The sequence below is a fragment of the Pelophylax lessonae genome (assembly GCF_965119305.1).
Source record: "Pelophylax lessonae genome assembly, chromosome: 9".
NCBI lineage: Eukaryota > Metazoa > Chordata > Amphibia > Anura > Ranidae > Pelophylax > Pelophylax lessonae.
In genome coordinates, this window is record NC_138776.1 from 247,081,621 (window position 1) to 247,103,903 (window position 22,283).

The 22,283-nt window shown below is 46.3% G+C and overlaps 2 protein-coding genes across 2 annotated transcripts in view; both read right to left on the bottom strand.

Moving 5' to 3' along the window:
- Positions 1 to 22,283, bottom strand: part of LOC309564357 (uncharacterized protein) — a 1,447,080-nt gene that overhangs the window by 116,793 nt on the left and 1,308,004 nt on the right. Inside the window, exon 7 of the mRNA XM_082268984.1 lies at positions 20,689 to 20,786. Coding sequence (XP_082125110.1) covers positions 20,689 to 20,786 — 98 coding nt within the window. The remainder of the gene's footprint in view (positions 1 to 20,688; positions 20,787 to 22,283) is intronic.
- On the bottom strand, positions 3,670 to 8,940 carry LOC309562875 (uncharacterized protein). The gene is made up of 2 exons (XM_082267194.1): positions 8,085 to 8,940; positions 3,670 to 3,702 (listed from the first exon to the last, which is right to left on the bottom strand). The coding sequence occupies exons 1-2, from the start codon at positions 8,795 to 8,797 to the stop codon at positions 3,699 to 3,701; spliced, it is 717 nt and encodes a 238-aa protein (XP_082123320.1). The 5' UTR covers positions 8,798 to 8,940; the 3' UTR covers positions 3,670 to 3,698.

Sequence of the window (22,283 nt, forward strand, 5' to 3'; positions counted from 1 at the left end):
CCACTTTACCACCGGAGGATTTTCCTGCTTTACGTCCAGGCCACTTTTTGCAACTTGGCACTGCGCGATTTTAACTGACAATTGCACAGTCATGCAACGCCGTACCCAAACGAAATGTACGTCCTTTTTTTCCCACAAACAGAGCTTCCTTTTGGTGGTATTTGATCTCCTCTGCGCTTTTTATTTTTTGCGATATTAATAAAAAAATAGCGAAAATTTTGCGAAAAAATTGACATTTTCTACTTTGACAGTTAAAAAATATCCAATATATTCAATTTTTGGCATATGTTTAGGCCAACATGTATTTAGCTACATGTCTTTGACAAAAGAATCCTCAATGAGCGTATTTTTAACCACTTTAAGACCGGAAGATTTTACCCCATTCCTGACCAGGCTATATTTTGCGATTCGGCACTGCGTTACTTTAACTGACAATTGCGCAGTCGCGCGACGCTGTACCCTAATTAAATTTATATCCTTTTTTTCCCCACAAATAGAGCTTTCTTTTGGTGGTATTTGATCACCTGTGCGATTTTTAATTTTTGAAAAAAAAGAGCGACAATTTTGAAAAAAAAAAAACAATATTTTTTACATTCTGATATATAACATTTCCAAAAAAAATCAAAATCAAAATTTTTTAACATTTTAGGCTAATTTGTTTTCTGCTACATATTTTTGGTAAAAAAAAAATCACAATAAGTGTATTTTTTTGGTTTGCGCAAAAGTTATCGCGTTTACTAACTACGGGAAAGATTTGTAATTTTTATTATATTTTTTTTACTAGTAATGGCGGCGATCTGCGACATTGTGGCGGACAGATCGGACCCTTGACTGACATTTTTTACACTTTTGGGGGTACCAGTGACATTACTGCAGTAATCAGTGCTATAATGACACTGGCAGGGAAGGGGTTAACTTTATTAGTGATCAAGGGGTTAAACGTATGCCTCATGCTTACTGACTTGTGTGGGGGGAGGGGGTTGTGTGACACAGACACAGATCGCAGGTTCAGCTATGCTGAATCCTGTAATCTGTCACTGTCTGTCACATAGGAGATCCACCCGCTTTGTTTACACAAGTGGGCAGATTTCCTCACTCGATCCCAGACGATTGGGGAAGAGCGGCCTCTCCTCCCCTGGCCCGACTCCCACTGTGTCTGAATACAGCGGGAGCGAGCCTCCGGCGGCGCGCGCGCGCCGCCGAGAGGGGGCGGGATCCAGCAACGTAGGTCTACGCCGCTGGATGGTAACGAGCCACTTTGCCGCAGTACCAGCTCAGTGAGGGGTCGGCAAGTGGTTAAAATATAAAACGATTTTACACCATGGCGGATTATTATTGATTCTTTCGTGGTGAGATACATCCATGGCCATTCGAGTTGGAAGTACAAGTCTTGTTAAGGACTGGGATCTCAAGCTTGTCCCCTAATCCAGAGGTTCTGGTGGTGTCTAATATAAAAGCGCTGAAGACTTTTCGGTCAGGAGTTCTGGTAAGGAGCCAACTAATTCTGGTGACGGATTCACAAGCGGTGGTGTTGCTCTTTTTCACTGAAGAACGACATGAGTGCACATTCATTTTTATTTCATCAATATTTTTATTTTATCAATATTTCTTTCACCATTATTTTCACATGAATTTATGGAACGATTTAGAAAGCTTATGGACATTTATTTATCACTATTATTTAATTAGCGCAACCTCTTCTTTCCTGTCTATATTTTGAATATGAATACAGTTGATTGTTAGACTCCTCTCGTGTCTAATCCGGCTCATTTTGTACATAAAGCATCTCCAGCACTCGGCCCATGAATATGGCTTCTGTGTTGCATGATCAGTAGAGATGCATTGAAATTTTGGTGGCCGAAACATATCAGCCGAAAATGGTGTTATCTGCATTTTGCCGATAAAAGAAAAAGGTGCTGATAATGGCCCCCCAAAAGGCACGTGATTTTGCTGTGCTTATGGTGTGTTTTTCATAGGTCATGTGACTCAAAAACTGCATCAAATATGTAACACGGGTGCGTTATTGATGCGTCATTGATGCATTTTCAATGCATTTCAACGGGGAGCTGCGTTTTTGGCACGGTTTTTCAACTAACCAAAAAAGGAGCAAGCAAGATTTTTAACACGACGGAAGTGCAATGGACCAGTACGAAGACATACATAGAATTTAACCACTTGCCACCCATCATATAGCAAAATGATGGCGGCAAAGTGGTTGCACTATCCTGACTGGGCGTTATATGACGTCCAGAAGGATAGACCGCTCTGCGCGCCCCCGGGGGCGGTCTGTGCTGGTAATCAGAGCATTGATTACCAGTGCAGACCCTTGGGGGATGCCACTAGAGCCACCAGGGATGCCCATGAGGGATGCCAATCAGTGCTCAGGGAGCCTGCCAGTGCCCTCCTCATCAGTGCTGCCCATCATTGCCGCCCACCAGTGCCCATCATTGCCATCTATCAGTGCCGCCCACCTATGCCCATCAGTGCCACCTATCAGTGCCCATCATTGCTGTCTAGGTAATCAAAAAGAGGAAAGCCGCTCAGGTGTGTCAGTCCGACCTGGTGCTGGCAAGACCTGTGGTCCGGAGCAATGCAAGAGAAGTAGTGGAACCGCACTCAGGTGAATGAAAACAATAAGGTCTCTTTATTCTTCAAAATCATAAGTAGACAGACAGACTGTCTACTTATGATTTTGAAGAATAAAGAGACCTTATTGTTTTCATTCACCTGAGTGCGGTTCCACTACTTCTCTTGCATCATTGCTGTCTATCAGTGCCCATCAGTGCCATCTATCAGTGGTACCTATCAGTACCCATCAGTGCTGCCTATCAGTGCTACATATTGGTGCCTCATCATCAGTGCCTCCCGATCAGTGCCACCCCATAAGTGCCTCCTCATCAGTGCAGGAAAAAACGTATTTATTTACAAAATTTTATAACAAAATTTTTTATTTTTTTTTCAAACTTTTCAGTCTTTTTTTATTTGTTTAGCAATAAAGAAAAAAACCTTGCGGGGATCAAATACCACCAAAAGAAAGCTCTATTTGTGGGGGGAAAATGACATAAATTTGGTTTAGGTACAGTGTTGCATGACTGCGCAATTGTCATTCAAATTGCAACAGCGCTAAAAGGAGAAAATTGGCCTGGGCAGGAAGGGGGTGAAAGTGGCCAGTATTGAAGTGGTTAAAGGGATAAATTTTTCTTGCGCTAAAGGTGCCGACAGTGGCTGACAATAAATTCATATTTATTTAAATCCATGATATTAATTAAAAAGTCGAATATAATACAATTATTTATAAGAATAAATATATTTTTTTAAACTGTCATTTTCGGCACCAAATGTTCCATTCACTGCCCCTCTAATAATCGTGTTTTTCCCTGAACAATAACCACTGGCTACAATTTGAATATGAATACAGTTTCTTTCCTGTATGAATCCTGTTTTTTTTGAGGTTGCGATCTACAAAGAAAAAGATCTGTCACATTCAGAACCTAGTAATGTTTTCACCCCCCATGCAATACTGTTCATAATAAACAAGCTTTGTTTTTTCAGAAAAATGGTTCCCACACATTATGTATTGTCAGAGTTGACTTGGCTGAAACATTTCCTGCAGTCAGAACACGAACATGGCTTCACCTCGGAGTTAATTCACTGATGTCTGATGAGATGTTTTTTTTTTTACTAGAAAAGCTTCTAGGTCAGCTTTTCTCAACCAGTGTGCTGCGGCACACTAGTATGCCGCCAGAGGTCCTTAGGTGTGCTGCGGGATCATGGGAGAGAAGGGCTGTCAAGATGAGCCCGATCACCCGATCCCTTGCCAAACTGTACATCAGCCCTGTGAGGGAGCTCTGTCAGCCTCAGCAAAGTGAAAGTAAAGGGGGGGGGGGGGAGTGTGTTGTGCTCTCTGCTTTCCTCTACAGTGCAGTAACTGGCTTAATGAGGAAAGGTACTGTGCTAGGACATTTTAAAAGGGCTTTATACATTTTGTTTCTGTATGTGTGTGTAGCACCCTCCTAGGTAGGTGCTAGTAGGTAAACTATACAGTAGTCTGCTCCATCTGCTTATCAGGGGAGCCTGATCAGTAGTTAGGTCTGTTACATGTGTCCATGTGTGATTCACTTGGTCTGAGGGAGTGTCCCCACTGTGTCCAATAGAGGAGCCTGTTGGACAGTGGAGGAAACCCAGCCAGTGACACACAGGCTTTTGTGGCTGTCCCAGAGGGTAGGCATAAACAGTGGTGCATCCTGGGATAGATAATAAAAGCCAGGGGCACATGTGACAGGGTGTCTTTGGGCCCAGGAGGAGGGTGACAGCTGTCTCTCCTCCTGTCAGTATAGAAGGTGGTCACAGGCAGTCGGCCTTGAGGACCAGAAGTGTGGTGCTGAGCCAGGAGGTCCGGTGGATGCTGACCAGTGGAGCTGAAGGCGGAGCAACCCAGGGAAAAACAGTGTCCGTGAGTACCGGGAAGCTTGCCAGGGGTCTACCCAGGAAGGGGACGGCTCCAGAGGAGAGTGAGTGGACAGGTGCTAGCACACACAGAGAGTGAGAAAGGGGGTGCCAAGTTGAGAACCTGAAGAGTAACTTTAACAGGAGCATATTCAGCTATCTTCACTTCTGTGGCAAGGTGAAGCAGCGGCCTTGCCGCATACACCACATCTAGTTATCCCCTACATCGGGCATCACTAAATGGCGGCCCGCGGGCCGTCTCCGGCCCGCGCTGCTGCTCCATCAGGACCGCCACCATCAGCTGCTGGATTTCTTCCCTGTCTCTGCTGCTGTCATTAGCAGAGCAGGGCGGATGGCAGGAGGCGGGACTGAGACTGGGGGCGGGACCGGCATTGAATGGAGGGAGGCAGCTGCCTGAATTAGCATTTCAGGCTGGAGGTGATTGGCTGCTGGGAGGCGGAAGGTGATTGGCTGCTGGGAGGCGGGAGGTGATTGGCTGCTGGGAAGCGGAAGGTGATTGGCTGCTGGGAGGCGGGAGGTGATTGGCTGGGAGGCACACAGTCGGCTGCCTCTATGCATGCAGCGCTGCTGTTCCTCTGTCTTCCTCGAGATTGTCCCGCCTCCTGCTCTCCGCTCTGTGTAAGGTAGGAGAGTGAAGGGAGGACAGGGCTGTGAAGTTTGATTGGGGAGCAGGGGTCATGTGCAGGGGGGGGGGGGTAGTGTGGTGTTTCATGTAAAGGGGAGCAATGCTGTGGGGGTGATATGTTAAGAGGGTAGTGGTCTGTGTTGATGTAAAGGGGGGCAGTGCTATGGGGGTGTGTGTTAACAGGGCAGTGCTGTGTATGTGTGTGAGCGTGATGCAAAGGGGCAGGTCTGTGGGGGTGATATAAGGGGGCAGTGGTGTGTGTGTGTGGGGGGGTGATGTAAAGAGAGACAGTGCTGTTGGGGGGATATGCAAGAGGGACAGTGCTGATGGGGGGATATATGAAGGGGACAGTGCTGATGGGGGGGATATATGAAGGGGACAGTGCTGATGGGGGGATATATGAAGGGGACAGTGCTGATGGGGGGGATATATGAAGGGGACAGTGCTGATGGGGGGATATATGAAGGGGACAGTGCTGATAGGGGGATATATGAAGGGGACAGTGCTGATGGGGGGATATATGAAGGGGACAGTGCTGATGGGGGGATATATGAAGGGGACAGTGCTGATGGGGGGGATATATGAAGGGGACAGTGCTGATGGGGGGGATATATGAAGGGGACAGTGCTGATGGGGGGATATATGAAGGGGACAGTGCTGATGGGGGGATATATGAAGGGGGACAGTGCTGATGGGGGGGATATATGAAGGGGACAGTGCTGATGGGGGGATATATGAAGGGGACAGTGCTGATGGGGGAATATATGAAGGGGACAGTGCTGATGGGGGAATATATGAAGGGGGCAGTGCTGATGGGGGGGATATATGAAGGGGACAGTGCTGATGGGGGGGATATATGAAGGGGACAGTGCTGATGGGGGGATATATGAAGGGGGCAGTGCTGATGGGGGGATATATGAAGGGGACAGTGCTGATGGGGGAATATATGAAGGGGGCAGTGCTTTGTGTGTGTGTGGGGGGTGGTGATGTGAAGGGGGACAGTGCTGTGTGTGTGTGGGGGGGGGGTGGTGATGTGAAGGGGGACAGTGCTGTGTGTGTGTGGGGGGGGGGGACAGTGGTGATGTGAAGGGGGACAGTGCTGTGTGTGTGTGGGGGGGGGGGGGACAGTGGTGATGTGAAGGGGGACAGTGCTGTGTGTGTGTGGGGGGGGGGGGGGACAGTGGTGATGTGAAGGGGGACAGTGCTGTGAGTGGTGATGTAAAGGGGGATAAGCAGCTGCACAGAAAACGTGCAGGGTACAATTGACTCTTAAATGCAATGAAATACAAGGTGCGGTTTCCCACACATGGAAATTGCATGGTACATACGCGCCATGCAGTTTCAATGCGACAGCGTTTTTAAAAAGGTGCCAGGGCCTTTTCCCAGCAGAAAACACAGACACAACAGCCCATTCAAATGAATGGGCTGTCGTGCCTGCACACCTGGGCTGTGATGTAAAGAATCCGAGTCATCACGCAAAAATGCAATCGGACCTCCATGAATTTTAATTCAATACCCCTGCCCTACATTGTGCATAGTTCAAAGTTGGAGTATCCCACTCATCCCTTCTCCTATCCAAGTTCCAATAAAAACACAAAAACCAAATCCTTTGGACATTTTATTGTCTGAGCCAAGCGTTAGAGTGTGACGGTACTCACCGTCACTTGAAGTGCAAGACAGATACTTAATGGTTTGGATTGCTTCAAGTGGGACAGTAATATTTGTCAGCAATATCTTCATATAGAAATATGAAGATTTAATCCCACTTTACACTGGGAGACTTAGACTGTTGTAGACCATTGCCATGAAGTATGTGACTCCTAAATAATGTGTGTATTCCATGTCCCTCAATGTCAGACAGGTTTTCCCTATTGTTTGTGTATTGAGATAATGTGTATTTCATGTACTGGAGTGTAGGAGACGGACAGACTGATACTGGGGTCTCATCCTATTGTCTATCTATTGAGATGGAATGTGGATTGTGCCTGTCCCATTGTTAAATGTTAATGACCTCACATTGTTCTGTCCAGATGGCTAGATAATTAGTTCAGGTTAATTCTGTTCCTGTATACACTTTCATCTGCATATGATACTGTAATCAGGCAGAGGGGAGGGATTGTGTACACAGTATGGGAGTGTAAATCTCTGTTTTCATTGGATTATGAATTTCAGGGCCGGTTCCCCACAAGGTCCACCTGGGGGGTAACCTTGTGGGGGAAAACTGTTTAAAAGAGCAGCTGTACCATTAAAGTTTGAGTTCTACTTCAACCTCAATTGAGAGTCCTGTCTTTTATTGGGGGAATCTGCTACAAGGGATTGCTATATTTTTCATACTCCCTTGGATAATCACTAAGCTCTTGTAAGAGCTTGTTCCTGCTTCACTCTCTGGGGAAAGAGAGGTTCACCCACGGGAACCTGGAGCCTTGTCTTAGGTCCAGGGTGGGTAGGAGGCGGCGAGACCCCAACCAAGCTGCGGTGATTTGTGGGGTCTCAAGTGGTTATGGTGTCTGGTGGAGTGCTTGGAGCCCTCGGGAAGCACTAGGAGCATCCGTCAATGGAGGTACCCAGTCGGGGTGCCGGTTGATCCGTTACATAGAGTGATACATTTCTACAGACAGTTGCTATGGGTAACCCAGGGAAATCCAATCTCAGCAGCTCCCTAGGGGACAGTGCTACATGTGTATATGTATGTTACTTTTAATCCTGACCCTACCCGCAGAAATACAGGGAAAGAAGTCCCTGACCATTTTTGTAAAATTGTGCCGCACCAAAAGCACCCTACATTTGCCAATGTGCGGGCTACCATTAAGAATTAATGGCACCCCAAACATCAGAGCATTTGTCTTTGTGTCGGAAACGAATGCGATTTTGCGCGTGTTCCGCGACATACAGTATCGTGAACCAAGTCTTGGACAGGGGGTGCCTCAAGACTGAAAACACTTTTCAGGGGCGCCCTGACTGGAAAAAGTTGAGAAACACTGTTCTAAGTCACTATGAACATGACATATCACCCGTGTGTGTTCGAAGATGTGTTTCCAATGCTAACTTGTCACCAAAACATTTCTGACATTCAGAACAGGAAAACAATTTGTCCTTTATGTGAGTTCTTTCATGTGAAATAAGACGTCTTCTCACTGAAAAACATTTCCCACACTCCGTGCACGAGTAAGGCTTCTCTCCCGTGTGAATTCTTTGGTGCATCACGAGAGCTGACTTTCGGCTAAAACATTTCCCGCATTCATCACAGTAATGTTGCTTCTCTCCTGTGTGAATTTTCTGATGTTCGGTCAATTGATGTTTACAAGAAAAGTTCTTCCCGCACTCAGAACACGGATAGGGGCGGTCCCCAGTGTGCGTTCTTTGGTGTACGATGAGAACCGATCTGTCGGCAAAGCACTTTCCACACTCCAAGCACGTATATGGCTTTTCCCCCGTGTGAATCCTCTGGTGTCTAATAAGACATTCCCGTGATGAAAACAATTTCTTGCAATCTGAACATGCGTACGGCTTTACCCCCGTGTGAGTCCTCTGGTGCTTGACAAGTCGGGATCTGCAGCGGAAACATTTTTCGCACTCGGGGCATGAAAACGGCCTTTCTCCCGTATGAGTTCTTGTGTGTGAGATTAAGGACTGCTTTAAGGAAAATGTTTTTCCACATTCAGAACACACATATGGTTTCTCTCCCGTGTGAATCCTAACGTGCATGATTAGAGTCGATTTCCGGCTAAAGCACTTTCCGCACTCGGAGCATGGGAATGGCCTCACTCCTTGGTGAGTCCTCTGATGAGCGATGAGATTCCCATTATGAGTGAAGCTTTTGCCACACTCGGAACAAGAAAAAGGCTTCTCGGAAGTGTGAATTCTCTCGTGGATAACAAGAGAGGATCTTTCAATAAAGCTCTTTCCGCACTGTGAGCATGAATACGGCTTCTCTCCCCTGTGGATTTTTTCATGCTTGGCAAGGGATGATTTCCAGGGAAAACCTTTACCACATACAGAACATGAGTATGGTTTCTGTGCAGTGTGTGATCTCTCATGTGAGAGGAGTCCTGCCCTATCTGTAAAATATGTACCACACACAGTGCAAGAGAAGAGTTCTCCCTTGCGGAGTGCTGCTTGTCTGATGATGAAGTGTAAGTGGCCAGAAAATTGTATCCCATTCCCAAAGAATGACAGATTTACATTCTGAGGTGCTGGATGAAGATTTGGGGCGATTGGGTTTTCTTTTGAAGAAACAGATGTAACTTCTGTTCCGCCATCTGGAGGTTCTTCACTATATCTATGATAGTCGCCATCTAGAGAAAAATAAAGAGAGGAAATATGAATGTAAATAAAATTCCATCCAATTAAAGCTGAACTCAATAGGGCAGGGGTAGGCAACTCTGGCACTCCAGCTGTTGTAGAACTACAAGTCCCATGAGACACTATAGGAATCTGACATCCACAGGCATGCCTCCCTAAGGCAGAGGCATGATGGGATTTGTAGTTTCAGCACAGCTGGAGTACCAAGGTTGCCTACCTCTGTAATAGGGGAAGGAGATACCATTATATTGTCAAAAGTATTGGGACACCTACCTTTACATGCACTTTAATGGCATCCCAGTCTTAATCCGGAGGGTTCAATATTGAGTTGGCCCACCCTTTGCAGCTATAACAACTTCAACTCTTCTGGGAAGGCTGTGCACAAGGTTTAGGAGTGTGTCTTTGGGAATATTTGACCATTCTTCCAGAAGCGCATTTGAACTTTAATGGCACCCTATTATCTGGGTACAACACCAAATCATTTAGTGGAGGGGGGATTATGGTATGGGGTTGTTTTTCATGGGTTGGGCTTGGCCCCTTAGTTCCACTGAAGGGCGTTAGCATATCAAGACATTTTGGACAATTTCATGCTCCCAAATTTGTGGGAACAGTTTGAGGATGGTTCCAACAGTGCACAAAGCAAGGTCCCTAAAGACATGGATGAACAGGTTTGGGGTGGAGGAACTTGACTGGCCTGCACAGAGTCCTGAGCTCAATCCGATAGAACACCTCTAGGATGAATTAGAGCAGAGACAGCAAGCCAGGTCATCTTTGCTTGACCTCACAAATGCGCTTCTGGAAGAATGGTCAAACATTCCCATAGACACACTCCTAAACCTTGTGGACAGCCTTCTCACAAGAGTTGAAGCTGTTAGAGCTGCAAAGGGTGGGCCAACTCAATATTGAACCCTACAGACGAAGACTGGGATGGCATTAAAGTTCATGTGCTTGTAAAGGCAGGCATCCCAATACTTTTGGTAATATAGTGTAGAAAACATGGAATAAAATAATTGCGTAAGATAATGAGCGAGATTGCAAGCCAGGCCTTCTTGTCCACATCAGTGCCTGACCTCACAAATGCTCTTCTGGAAGAATGGTCAGCCATTCCCATAGACACATCCCTAAACCTTGTGGACAAGTTTAGGATTATAAAACATTGTGTGTGTTATGTAGTGTCAGTGTGTTTTAGGTTGGATTAAAAAGTAAAATGCACAATATTGTTTCTGTAGCCTAATTAAGGTATAAACAACAAATACTATACCCATACAGTGTGTTGTATCGCTGTGATCATAGCTGCAAAGGGTGGGCCAACTCAATACTGAACCCTACGGACTAAGACTGGGATGATCCTGGGACAGATGAGCGTCTGTTTATTAAAATTCAGCAGCTACAGTTTTTGTAGCTGCTGACTTTTAGAAAACACAAAAATTACTTGAGCTCCTCTTGAAAGTAGCACAGTGCTGAATAGCAAAAAATGCCCTGGTGATGAAGAAGAAAATGTTTAGGTATTAGTATCACCCCTCACCTCCTTATACTAACCTGAGACCTCACTCAATCCAACACTGTGCCCATCTGCAGTAGCGGCTCCCGATGCTGTCAATCAAATCCTGTGAGGAGGGAGTGGGGGGGGGGGTGGGGCTGAGGTACACTGTATGTGTGTCAATCAATGCACACAGCCCGGGTCGGGAGCAAGCCCAAAGGTATGCCACCATAGGAAGTGGCTGCATATGGGGGTGCACCAAGAGGAGTAGCCTAGAGTGCCAGCAGCGGACCCCGGAAGAGAAGGTTCAGGGACACTCTGTGCAATACCATTGCACATTGCAGGTATTTATAACAAGTTTGCTATAAAAAAAAACAGAAAACTGAGCCTTTTCATCTACTTTCAGCTTTTAAGTGAAAAGTTGCAAGTCGCTTTCTGATTTGGTGAGCTGGATGGAACGTAAGGGAAATCTCTCCAACAGGAACACAAACTTCAATAAAAATCATGGCAGAAATGATACCCTTCCATCGCCGGGCCAAAAAAAATATATATATATTCCCATGCAGTGGGGCTGCACCCCCACTGCACAGGTCACCTGCTCATTTTGTCTAAGGGTGAGGAGAAAGCTTATACTAACCCGATCCTTCGTTCCACAGGAAAACAGCGCGCCCCCCCCCCCTCCAAATTCAGCGATGGACTGTTCCTGGTCCATTGGGCCTGCTCTGGGTTTGATGACGTTAGGAACAGTCCACAATTCAAGACCACCTGACCAGTCTTGTGCTGGGGGGGGATCAAAGGATTAAGTTAACCCATGCAGTGCGGGCACAGCTCCACTTTAATGCTGGCCATACACGCACAGAATTTCGGCCGTTTGCAGACTGAACGATTATTCGGCGGTCAAAAGCGAATTGGCCACTAACTGATAGAATAAACTTGTTTCAAGAATTGTTTTGATGAGCATAATGATCGTTTCAATAACAATAAAAACATATATAATTTTATCGACCGATCGGGAAAACGTTTATAGATTCTTCTTCCGGTTCACTGATATGTCAAAGACATGCGCAGTATGATTCAGTATATTATTTTCGTTTCAATTTTACCATAGACGTATACACTTTAGTTGAAGCGATAGGAATTTTCGCTATGGATCCATCGACATTAGCCGGGAGCAGGATCGAAATCATCGGTAAACTTGTGTTCACTAACGGCCCGATAATCGAACGATCTTTCCTAAATCAACCATTTTCAGCCGAAATTCTGTGCGTGTATGGCCACCTTAAGGGAACATTTTTTTTTTTTCTCTGAGTTGGGCTTTAGCTACAACTATTACTTTTGACTTGAGCTCCACTTTAAACTGCAAAATATTGTGTAAAATTTAACCATTTAAGCCCCGGAGGATTTGGCTGCTAAAAGACCAGGGGGTATTTTGCGATTCGGCACTGCGTGACTTTACCGGACAATTGCGCGGTCATGCGACGCTGTACTTAAATGAATTTGACGTCCTTTTTTTCCCACAAACAGAGCTTTCTTTTGGTGGATAGCAAGAGCAGAGACTTGGCCCTTGATAGAGCTAAGAGCCAAACGCTGAAGGAAGGAAAGGATTCATCCCATGGGGAATCTCTTGTGTTGGAAGCTCCGAGAAGCACACCAAGAAAAGTATGCCTTCAACTTCCAACGATAGACCTTGCAAGAAGAAGACTTCTTAGCTTTTAACATTGCAGGAATCACCAATTCAGAGATGCCCTGTCTTAAAGAAGTTGTAAATCCCCATGAAGAAAAAAAAAAAAAAACCTGCAACAAAAAGGCATGATGCATACTAGCTCATTATGAAATACTTACCTTGGAACGAAGCCCTGCAGTGGCGCCCGCACGTCGCTGACACGGCCAACATCTTCCCCGATGTTTCTTCAGGGTTTGCGGGCTCTGACGCTGTGATTGGCTAGAGCTGCGGTGATTTCACTCCTACGCATGCAAGTTTAGGAGATATTTACTGTACCTATAGGTAAGCCTTATTATAGGCCTACCTATAGGTACAAACAAACAAGGGGAGTTTACTTCCGCTTTAAAAACTGAACTTCAACAGCTGTGCTGTTAAAGCCAACAACCGCTGGCCGAAGTCTAATAGAGGCTGATGGCTCCATTCCACTGGGTACATAATGGGGTAATTTACAAGAGCTGGAGCACTCTAAATCTGGTGCAGCTATTTGAGAGTCCAGAGAAGGGCAACTAAACTAATTAGGGGATTGGAGGACCTTAATTATGAGGAGCGTCTGCAATCGCTTGATTTATTCTCCCTGGAGAAGAGACGTCTGAGGGGGGACATGTTAGCAATTTTTAAATATCTCAATGGGGATCTCAGCTTAGAAAAAAAGCTGTTCAGTCGAAGGGATTGCATGAGGACTCGAGGGCATACAATGCGATTAGAAGAGAAGCGTTTTAACCTCAGGCAACGTGGGGGGTTCTTTACTGTTAGGGCTACAAGATTGTGGAATTCTCTACCACAAGAGGTGGTTTCTGCGGGAAGTATGGTGGCTTTCAAAAGACTCTTAGACGTACATCTCAAGGATCAGAACATTCAGGGCTATGTGAGATGATTACGGCCACACACACCTACACAGGTTGAACTGGATGGACTATTGTCTTTATTCAACCTCACCTACTATGTAACTATATTCATGGTTCAGCTTCTAAATTAGGTTTTGACAAAAAAATCCTGGAAGCTGATTGGTTTGTATTCAGAGCTGCACCAGATTTCAAACTCTCCAGTTTTAGCAAATCTCCCCCACTGTCTCCACATTACTGTCTAATGAGGAGGGGGGGAGAAGAAGAGATTGTTGTAGTGATTGGACAAGGAGAATCTGGGACTCTTCTCTGGATTGACTGTTTATTACTCACCTGTGCTGATCTCTGGAGGATCTTCCTCTTTCTTACATGGATCATTATCCCTCCCATACCACTCTTCTGCTTCCTCTTTTATTTTATTCATATTTTTATGCTGAAAACAAAGACAAATGTTGCTTATTGTTAAATCTAATAAACATCTGCAGCAATCATAAAGAGTCGATTCAGCCGACAATTAGACGTGATTTTTAGTCCCATCTACCTGGTCCTCCTGAGGGATCTCCTGATGTTCATGTGTGCATTGTATTTCCTCCTCTTCAACTTTCACATGGTTGTAAGTTGTGTCTCTGGGGTCTGTGAATAAAGAGGATTTACGCGTATGAATTATATGTGCGGACTTATGAAGTCGAGGAATGAAAGCCAAGAAAATGCAGCAGTCATCTCAGTTAGAACTTTAACCACTTCCAGACCGCCCACCATGTATTTATGTCTCTACTTTGACGTTAAATACCAGAGTGTTATGGCAGCAGATAGCTGATGGCAATCCCTATTGGACAGCAGTCAATTGTTTGATCGAGTTCTGTCAAAGGGACATGTTGGAAAATTGTCCTTGATCGGTGGCTACAGCCACTGATCAGTGTGTTTTAAATACAATGTTTCGGTATGGGGGATTACTCCATCCACCTAGTTTGTGTGGATAGAGGTACCTGTTTGTCTTTAATACATTTAGCCACCAATGAATGGTGTATGGCCAGCTTAATAGAGGCTGACTCCTACTAACTCCCCCACTGGGAACATACTGTCTACTGACAGAGGAGGGGCAGAAGAAGAGATTTTTGCAGTGGCTGAATAAGGAGAATCTGGGACTCTTCTCTGAATTTATTTTTAAAGTAGTTTTAACCACTTCCATACCGGGCCAGTTGTGGCATTCCTCTCCTACATGTAAAAATCATACGTTTCTGTTTCGTTCATTGACAGACACAGCTCCTGATCTTCTTGGGTTATACTGCCCTCTACAGGAGTAGGACACTAGGCAGAAAAAAAGTCTGGCTACGCCTATGGGCAGTCCCAGGGGGTATACTCCCTCTCTCTGCTATAGGTACTCAGTGTTTTTCTGCCTAGTCAGGAGTAAGAACCTAGTTCCTTGCTGGGATCTCTGGTCCTGGCAATTTTTTCTTTTTAGATAGAATTTTTTCTCCTGTGAGATCTGCAATCGACTGCTGGACTGGGCGACAGGCTGGATTATCTACATCCAGTGGTCATCCCAGTCTGGCCAGTGAGCGCGCACAGATCTCAACTCCGTGATAGGTTGGCCGCAACATGGCCCCACTGGACAGGGGGCTGGCCCTGCGAGTTAAACGCCTCGCAAGGTTGCATACGACCGGGTCTTGGCCCAAGTCGCAGCGTTCCTCCTGGCCAACAGCCCGCCCATTTAGACGTCGAGGAGGTTCTGTCTGGAGCGGTGCCCGCCTGGTTCCTGGTATAGTAAGTGACTGTCCCCCCTCTTTCCCTGGAGGGTTTTGTGGTGGATGTGGGCCCCTCCATGGGATGGTCGGACCCCTGGGTTCCCCTCCTTCCCATTAAGCACCCCCCTCATCGGTCTGGTGGTCCCTGTGGGCCAAAACGCCCACCCCCCCCTTACCTTGGAACAAAGCCCTGCAGCGGCACCCGCACGCCGCTCACGCCGCCGATATCTTCACCGATGTTTCTTTCGGGTTTGCGGGCTCCAGCGATGTGATTGGTTGGAGCCGTGGTGACTTCAGTTCCACGCATGCAAGTTCAGGAGATATTTACAGTAGGGATCGACCGATTATCGGCAAAGCCGATATATCGGGGGGCCGATATGCACTTTCCCTGATATAGTGGAATCGGCCCCTGAGGTTACCGATATTTCGGGAAAGTTCTTGTACCGGAGTGATGCCTGCAGCTAGAGGCATCACCCCGGTACCGGCGTCCATAGCCGACGGTCGGCTGTCTTGCAATGACAACCGATGCGGCTGAGAAGCCGCTCGGCTGTCATTACAAGGAGCGGGAGGGGATGTCCCCCCCCTCCCGCTGCCTTCTGCGGCTCGTCCGGGTCTTCCGTCCCACCGGGAGACCTGGGCAACCAGCCTGCACGGCCGATGAAGAGAAGACCCAATCAAAGCCGCATTTGGCTCTGATCGGGTCTCCACGTAAAAACACAGAAGTGATGTCATGACATCACTTCCGGGTACTCAGTGCCAAATTCAATAAAATTACAGCATTCAAAACAGCCAAACTTGGAGTTTTGAATGCTTAAGTGCAGAGGAGGGGTTTGGGGTCTTTTAGACCCCCACATCCCTCCACAACTGTACCTGTAAAAAAAACCAAAAAACATTTTTCTAATGTACATAAATATCGGCCAATACCGATATGCGATGACCAGAATATCGGTATTGGCAATAAAAAAACTATATTGGTTGATCACTAATTTACAGTACCTATAGGTAAGGCCTATTATAGGCCTAGCTATAGGTACAAACAAACAATGGGAGTTATCTTCCGCTTAAAAAACTGAGCTTCAACAGCTGTGCTGTTATAGCCAACAACCGCTGGCCAGAGTCTAATTGAGGCTGATGGCTCCTGACTCATCCACTGGGTACATACTGGGGTTCATTTACTAAACCTGGGGCACTCTAAATCTGGTGCAGCTATGCATGATAGCCAATCAGCTTCTAAATTAAGTTTTGACAAAAAAAAAACCTGGATTGGCTTGTATGCAGAGCTACACCAGGTTTTGCACTCTCCAGTTTTAACAAATCTCCCCCACTGTCTCCCTATTACTGTCTACTGACAGAGGAGGGGGAGAAGAAGAGATTGTTATAGTGACTGAACAAGGAGAATCTGGGACTCTTCTCTGGATTTAGTGTTTATTCCTCACCTGTGCTGATCTCTGGAGGATCTTCCTCTTTCTTACATGGATCATTATCCCTCCCATACCACTCTTCTGCTTCCTCTTTCATTTTATTCATATTTTTATGCTGAAAACAAAGACAAATGTTGCTTATTGTTAAATCTAATAAACATCTGCAGCAATCATAAAGAGTCGATTCAGCAGACAATTAGATGTGATTTTTAGTCCCACCTACCTGATCCTCCTCAGGGATCTCCTGATGTTCCTGTGTGCATTGTATTTCCTCCTCTTCAACTTTCACATGGTTGTAAGTGGTGTCTCTGGGGTCTGTGAATAAAGAGGATTTGCGTGTATGAATTATATGTGCAGACTTATGAAGTCAAGGAATGAAAGCCAAGAAAATGCAGCAGTCATCTCAGTTAGAAATTTAACCACTTCCAGACCGCCCACCATGTATTTACGTCTCTACTTTGACGTTAAATATCAGAGTATGATAAAAGAAAAGGAATTGGCAGCACTCCAGGTTGAGTCAAAATCCAGATTTATTGACTGGACATCCAAATATGACAATCGTGACAAGGTAGACGCGTTTCACACACTGACTGTGTGCTTTATCAGAGTATGGCAGCAGATAGCTGATGGCAATCCCTATTGGACAGAAGTCAATTGTTTGATCGACTCCTGTCAAAGGGACATGTTGGAAAATTGTCCTTGATCGGTGGCTACAGCCACTGATCAGTGTGTTTTAACGTGTCAGGGTAACGTGACACGTCATTTCCGCCAGTTGGAACACATGTGGAACACAATCGGCGTCCCTGCTTCTTGGACAGAGGTCTAATTCACTTGCAAGCTTTGTAAGTCATTTTATTAAACTAAATTTACTACACTATAGAAGCCTCTCTGTCTTGTTCTCCTTGATGTGGCGTATTGCTGAGGTCCTGGTGGAGAAACATTATGACCAGTGTTTGAGGGTTCCCTCACTCCATTATGTGAGATCATTACCTCTGGTGAGTAGGCACTTTAGCTACTGGTGGTGGACACAAGCTTATCATGGCACATCCTTTGGAGAAGTTCGGAAGAGTGATTTAGGATCACAATGGCATGTTTGAATCATGCTGGGGATTAAGGACTTTCCACATTAATTTCCTTTGAAGTTTTACTTACAATACTCTATGTATTAATTGCTATTGTAAATGCTCGCTATTTTGTACCATTAACCTCTTCCCGACTGCCCGCTGCCTATTTACTGCGGCAGTGCGGCCCTCCTGCGCAAACCGACGTAGAGCTACATCGGTCGCGCGCCTGCAGCTAGGGGGCGAGCGTGCGCCGCTGGTGGTGAGCTCCCGCCCCCACTCGGCAGCAGGGACTCTGATACAGCAGGCAGGCGGCTCCGATTGCCGCCTGCCACCCCCGATCGCTCCCCGCTGAGAGAGAAGAACGGTCAGCTGTTGTAAACACAGCTGACCGATTTTCTCCCTAGAATGATCACAGAGTGCCTGTGATCCTTCTATATAGGATCACAGGTCTCTATGATCATTTCACAAGCCACACCCCCCCCCCCCCACAGGTAGAATCACTCCCCTAGGCTCACATTTAACCCCTTGATCACCCGCAGTGTTAACCCTTTCCCTGGCAGTGTCATTATTACAGTAACAGTGCATATTTTTAGCACTGATTACTGTAGTAATGTCACTGGTCCCCCCAAAAGTGTAAAAAATGTTAGTCAGGGGTCCGATCTGTCCGCCACAATGTCACAGTCCCGCTAAAAATCGCAGATTAGCTGAATCACACGATCTTTCCCTGCCTCTCTGAGAGGAGAGCCATCTTGCATTGTTTACATTCCAGGCGGCTCTCCTGTAGTAATGTCACTGGTCCCCCCAAAAGTGTAAAAAATGTTAGTCAGGGGTCCGATCTGTCCGCCACAATGTCACAGTCCCGCTAAAAATCGCAGATTAGCTGAATCACACGATCTTTCCCTGCCTCTCTGAGAGGAGAGCCATCTTGCATTGTTTACATTCCAGGCGGCTCTCCTGTCAGTCTAGCCGAAAATCGCAGGAGGCCGGCAGCAATCGCGCCCGCTCCTCCCACAGTCTGCCTCCCGCTGTGTCTAATCACAGTGGGAGTGCCGCTGAGACCGCGTGCACATAGTCACATAGATCTAGGTGATTATGCGCAGCCGAGCCGCCCTGCCGCAATAAATCTGCGTGGGGCGGTTGGCAAGGGGTTAAGATGCGGGCCGCGAAGCTCCCCCCTGCCTTTTCTGAGCTGGCGGATCAGTTGGTCCAGGGACTGTAGATGAGGTTACGCCGAGTAAATAGATACCTAACATGTCACGCACACTTGTGGAATGGCGCCAAACTTCGGTACTTTAAAATCTCTATAGGCTACACTTTAAACATTTATACAGGTTACCAGTTTAGAGTTACAGAGGAGGTCTTGCGCTTGAATTATTTCTCTCACTCTACGTTCGCGGTGATACCTCACACGTGTGGTTTGAACACAATTTACATATGCGGGCGTGACCTACGTATGCGTTCGCTTCTGCTTGCAAGCACAAAGGGACAGGGGCACTTTAAAAAATGTTTTAACTTTTTTTTACACTTTCAATTTTAATTTTTTTCCGATCACTTTTATTCCTATTACAAGGAATGTAAACTTCTCTTGTAATAGGAATAGGGCATGGCAGGTCCTCTTAACTGAGAGATCTGGGGTCTATAAGATCTGACCTGAGACCTGGGATCAAAAAAAACAAAAAAAGATCTCTGGCCTCCCAGCAGAAAAAAAAAAAAAAGCGCAGTGTTTACATCTGTTGGCGCTGGAAGTGACATCATTACATTGCTTCCAGCCTCCGAGGGTCATAGAGTTGGCCAGGGAACATCTGGAATAATTCTCCTGCTCGCCGATCGCATGGGCGAGCCGGGAGAAGCACCAGAGGGTGGCAGGAGGTGGGGTGTCCCCTCCTGCTGCCTGTAAAAGCAATCAAGCTGCTACGATTGCATTTACTTTGCAGGGAATCACCTTCTGGAAAAAAAGATATCTGATTGATGCCTGCATTTGGCATCATTCAGATATCTCTTCACTCAAAGTCCAGGATGTCATATGAGGTCCTACGGGTGGGAAGTGGTTAAGTGTTTTTTTTTTACCCCAATGCATCCTATCCTTTTGCAAGCAGCTCCCCTCTTATACTTACCAGAGCCTGATTGTTATCTGGCGATGTGCATGAGAGCAGCGGTTCTCCCGACTCTCTCTCCCCTGATTGGACAGAGAGGCAGCAGCCAGTGCCATTGGCTCCTGCTGTTGTCAATCACAGCCAGTAAGGAGGGAGCGGGACAATGGGCATACCGAGCTGGATCGGAAGCAAGCATGTACGAGTTCCCCCTTAGCAAGTGGCTTGCTACGGGGCACTCGGCAGAGGGGAGGAGCCAGAAGGGGGACCCGAGACGAGAAGAATCAGGGCTGCTCTGTGCAAAACCACCGCACAGAGCAGGTAAGTATAACATGTTCGTTATTTAAAAAAAAAACAAAAAAACTTCACTTTAATATCACTTTAATTTCACACCTGTTGTGATCTCTGCAGGAAGTTCCTCCTCTTTAATCTTCACATGCCCCTCTTCCTCCTCTTCAACGCTGAGATTTCCCTCTGTAACTGTGGTGCTTCCAGGGTCTTTGATTAGAGATGGGCTTCTTGTCAGGTAGCACACAGTAACAGGATGAGAGGAAAGCATCGGTCTAACAGAGGCTGATGGCTCCTGGCTCCCCCACTGGGCACATACTGTCCCCCCATTACTGTCTACTGACAGAGGAGGGGGAGAAGAAGAGATTGTTGTAGTGACTGAACAAGGAGAATCTGGGACTCTTCTCTGAATCTAGTATTTATTACTCACCTGTGCTGATCTCTGGAGGATCTTCCTCTTTCTTACATGGATCATTATCCCTCCCATACCACTCTTCTGCTTCCTCTTTTATTTTATTCATATTTTTATGCTGAAAACAAAGACAAATGTTGCTTATTGTTAAATCTAATAAGCATCTGCAGCAATCATAAAGTAGAGTCGATTCAGCCGACAATTAGATGTGATTTTTAGTCCCATCTACCTGGTCCTCCTGAGGGATCTCCTGATGTTCCTGTGTGGAGTCCCGGGAATACAGAGGATGGGGACATCTCTCTGGGGGATTTCTATTACCGGATCCATCTGAAGGAAACACATTCAGACTCATTTTTGAGTGTTTTTTTTTTTTTAAAAGTAGTGCATGCACTATATTTTTTGTGATCCAGTACAATTTCATCCCATTCAAATGAATTTTGAATTCAAAAGTTGCACAGAAATCACAGGAACGTGGACTGCGTTCCTGTGTAATTCAGGTGTGAACCGACCCTTAAAGCGGCTCTTCTGTAATTTTTTTTTATCTTTCCATCTATTGCATTCTCTGCCCTTGTTGTTTTAACTTTGGATAGTAAAACTTTTTTATTTACTGCTAGTAAATACTTTATACAGCCCACTTCCTCTTTCTTGTCTGGTAATTTGCCTAGGCTGATGACATCATGTACAGCTCTCTCTGTCACAGTTTGTCAGCAAGGGAGTGGGGATGAGTCATAGGAAAGCTGCAGAGCTGGACGAGGGCGGAAACAACAGGAGACTGCAGAGATCCATAAGTATTCATCCAGAGAGGAGAAATGTGCAGGTAAGCAGTTATGTGAGTGTGTCTGTGTGTATATATATATGTATATATATATATATATATATATATATATATATATATATATATATATATATATATATATATATGTATATATATATATATATATATATATATATATATATATATATATGTATGTATGTATGTATGTATATATATATATATATACATATACAGCCCTAAAAAATTCCACTCGCCTGCTCGCATTTTGCGAGTGAAATGATGAGGAGGGCGAGTAAGAACAGGGCTGTGCTGTATGGGGAATATGCAGCTCCTCCGTTCAGCCTGCACCCCCTGTCACAAGGCTGTGTGTGTGTGTGTTTCATTGCCCAGTGAGCAGCTACCCACCCTCCAGGAATGGGAGAGGCTGCATCTGCTATGCCTTCTCCCGCCCCCCTCTCTCTCCCTGTGCCTGCCCACACACACACTCAGTGCAGCCCGTGCGTGCTGTATGTGAAGGAGATGTGTGGGCGGGAAAGTTTCATTAGCAGCCAGCAGCTACAAAGTGAGTAAGATGAGCACTGTGACCAGACTTACTCCTCCCTACCCTGTCATCACCCCTCTCTGTCCTTGTCACCCCCCCTGTCCCTGTCATCCCCCCTCTCTGTCCCTGTCACCTCCCCCCTCTGCCCATGTCATCACCCCCCTCTGTCCCTGTCACCCCCTTTGTCCCTGTCATCTCCCCCCTTTGTCCCTGTCATCTCCCCCCTCTGTCCCTGTCATCTCCCCCCTCTGTCCCTGTCATCACCCCCCTCTGTCCCTGTCATCACCCCCCTCCACCTCCCCCCTGTCACCACTCCCCCGTCACCCCCCCCTCTGTCCCTGTCATCCACCCTGTCTCTGTCACCTCCCCCCCCTCTGTCCCTATCATCTCCCCCTCTCTGTCCCTGTCATCTTCCCCTCTCTGTCCCTGTTACCCCCCTCTCTCTCTCTCCCTGTTACCCCCTCTCACTCTCTCTCTGTCACCCCCTTTCACTCTCCCTGTAACCCCC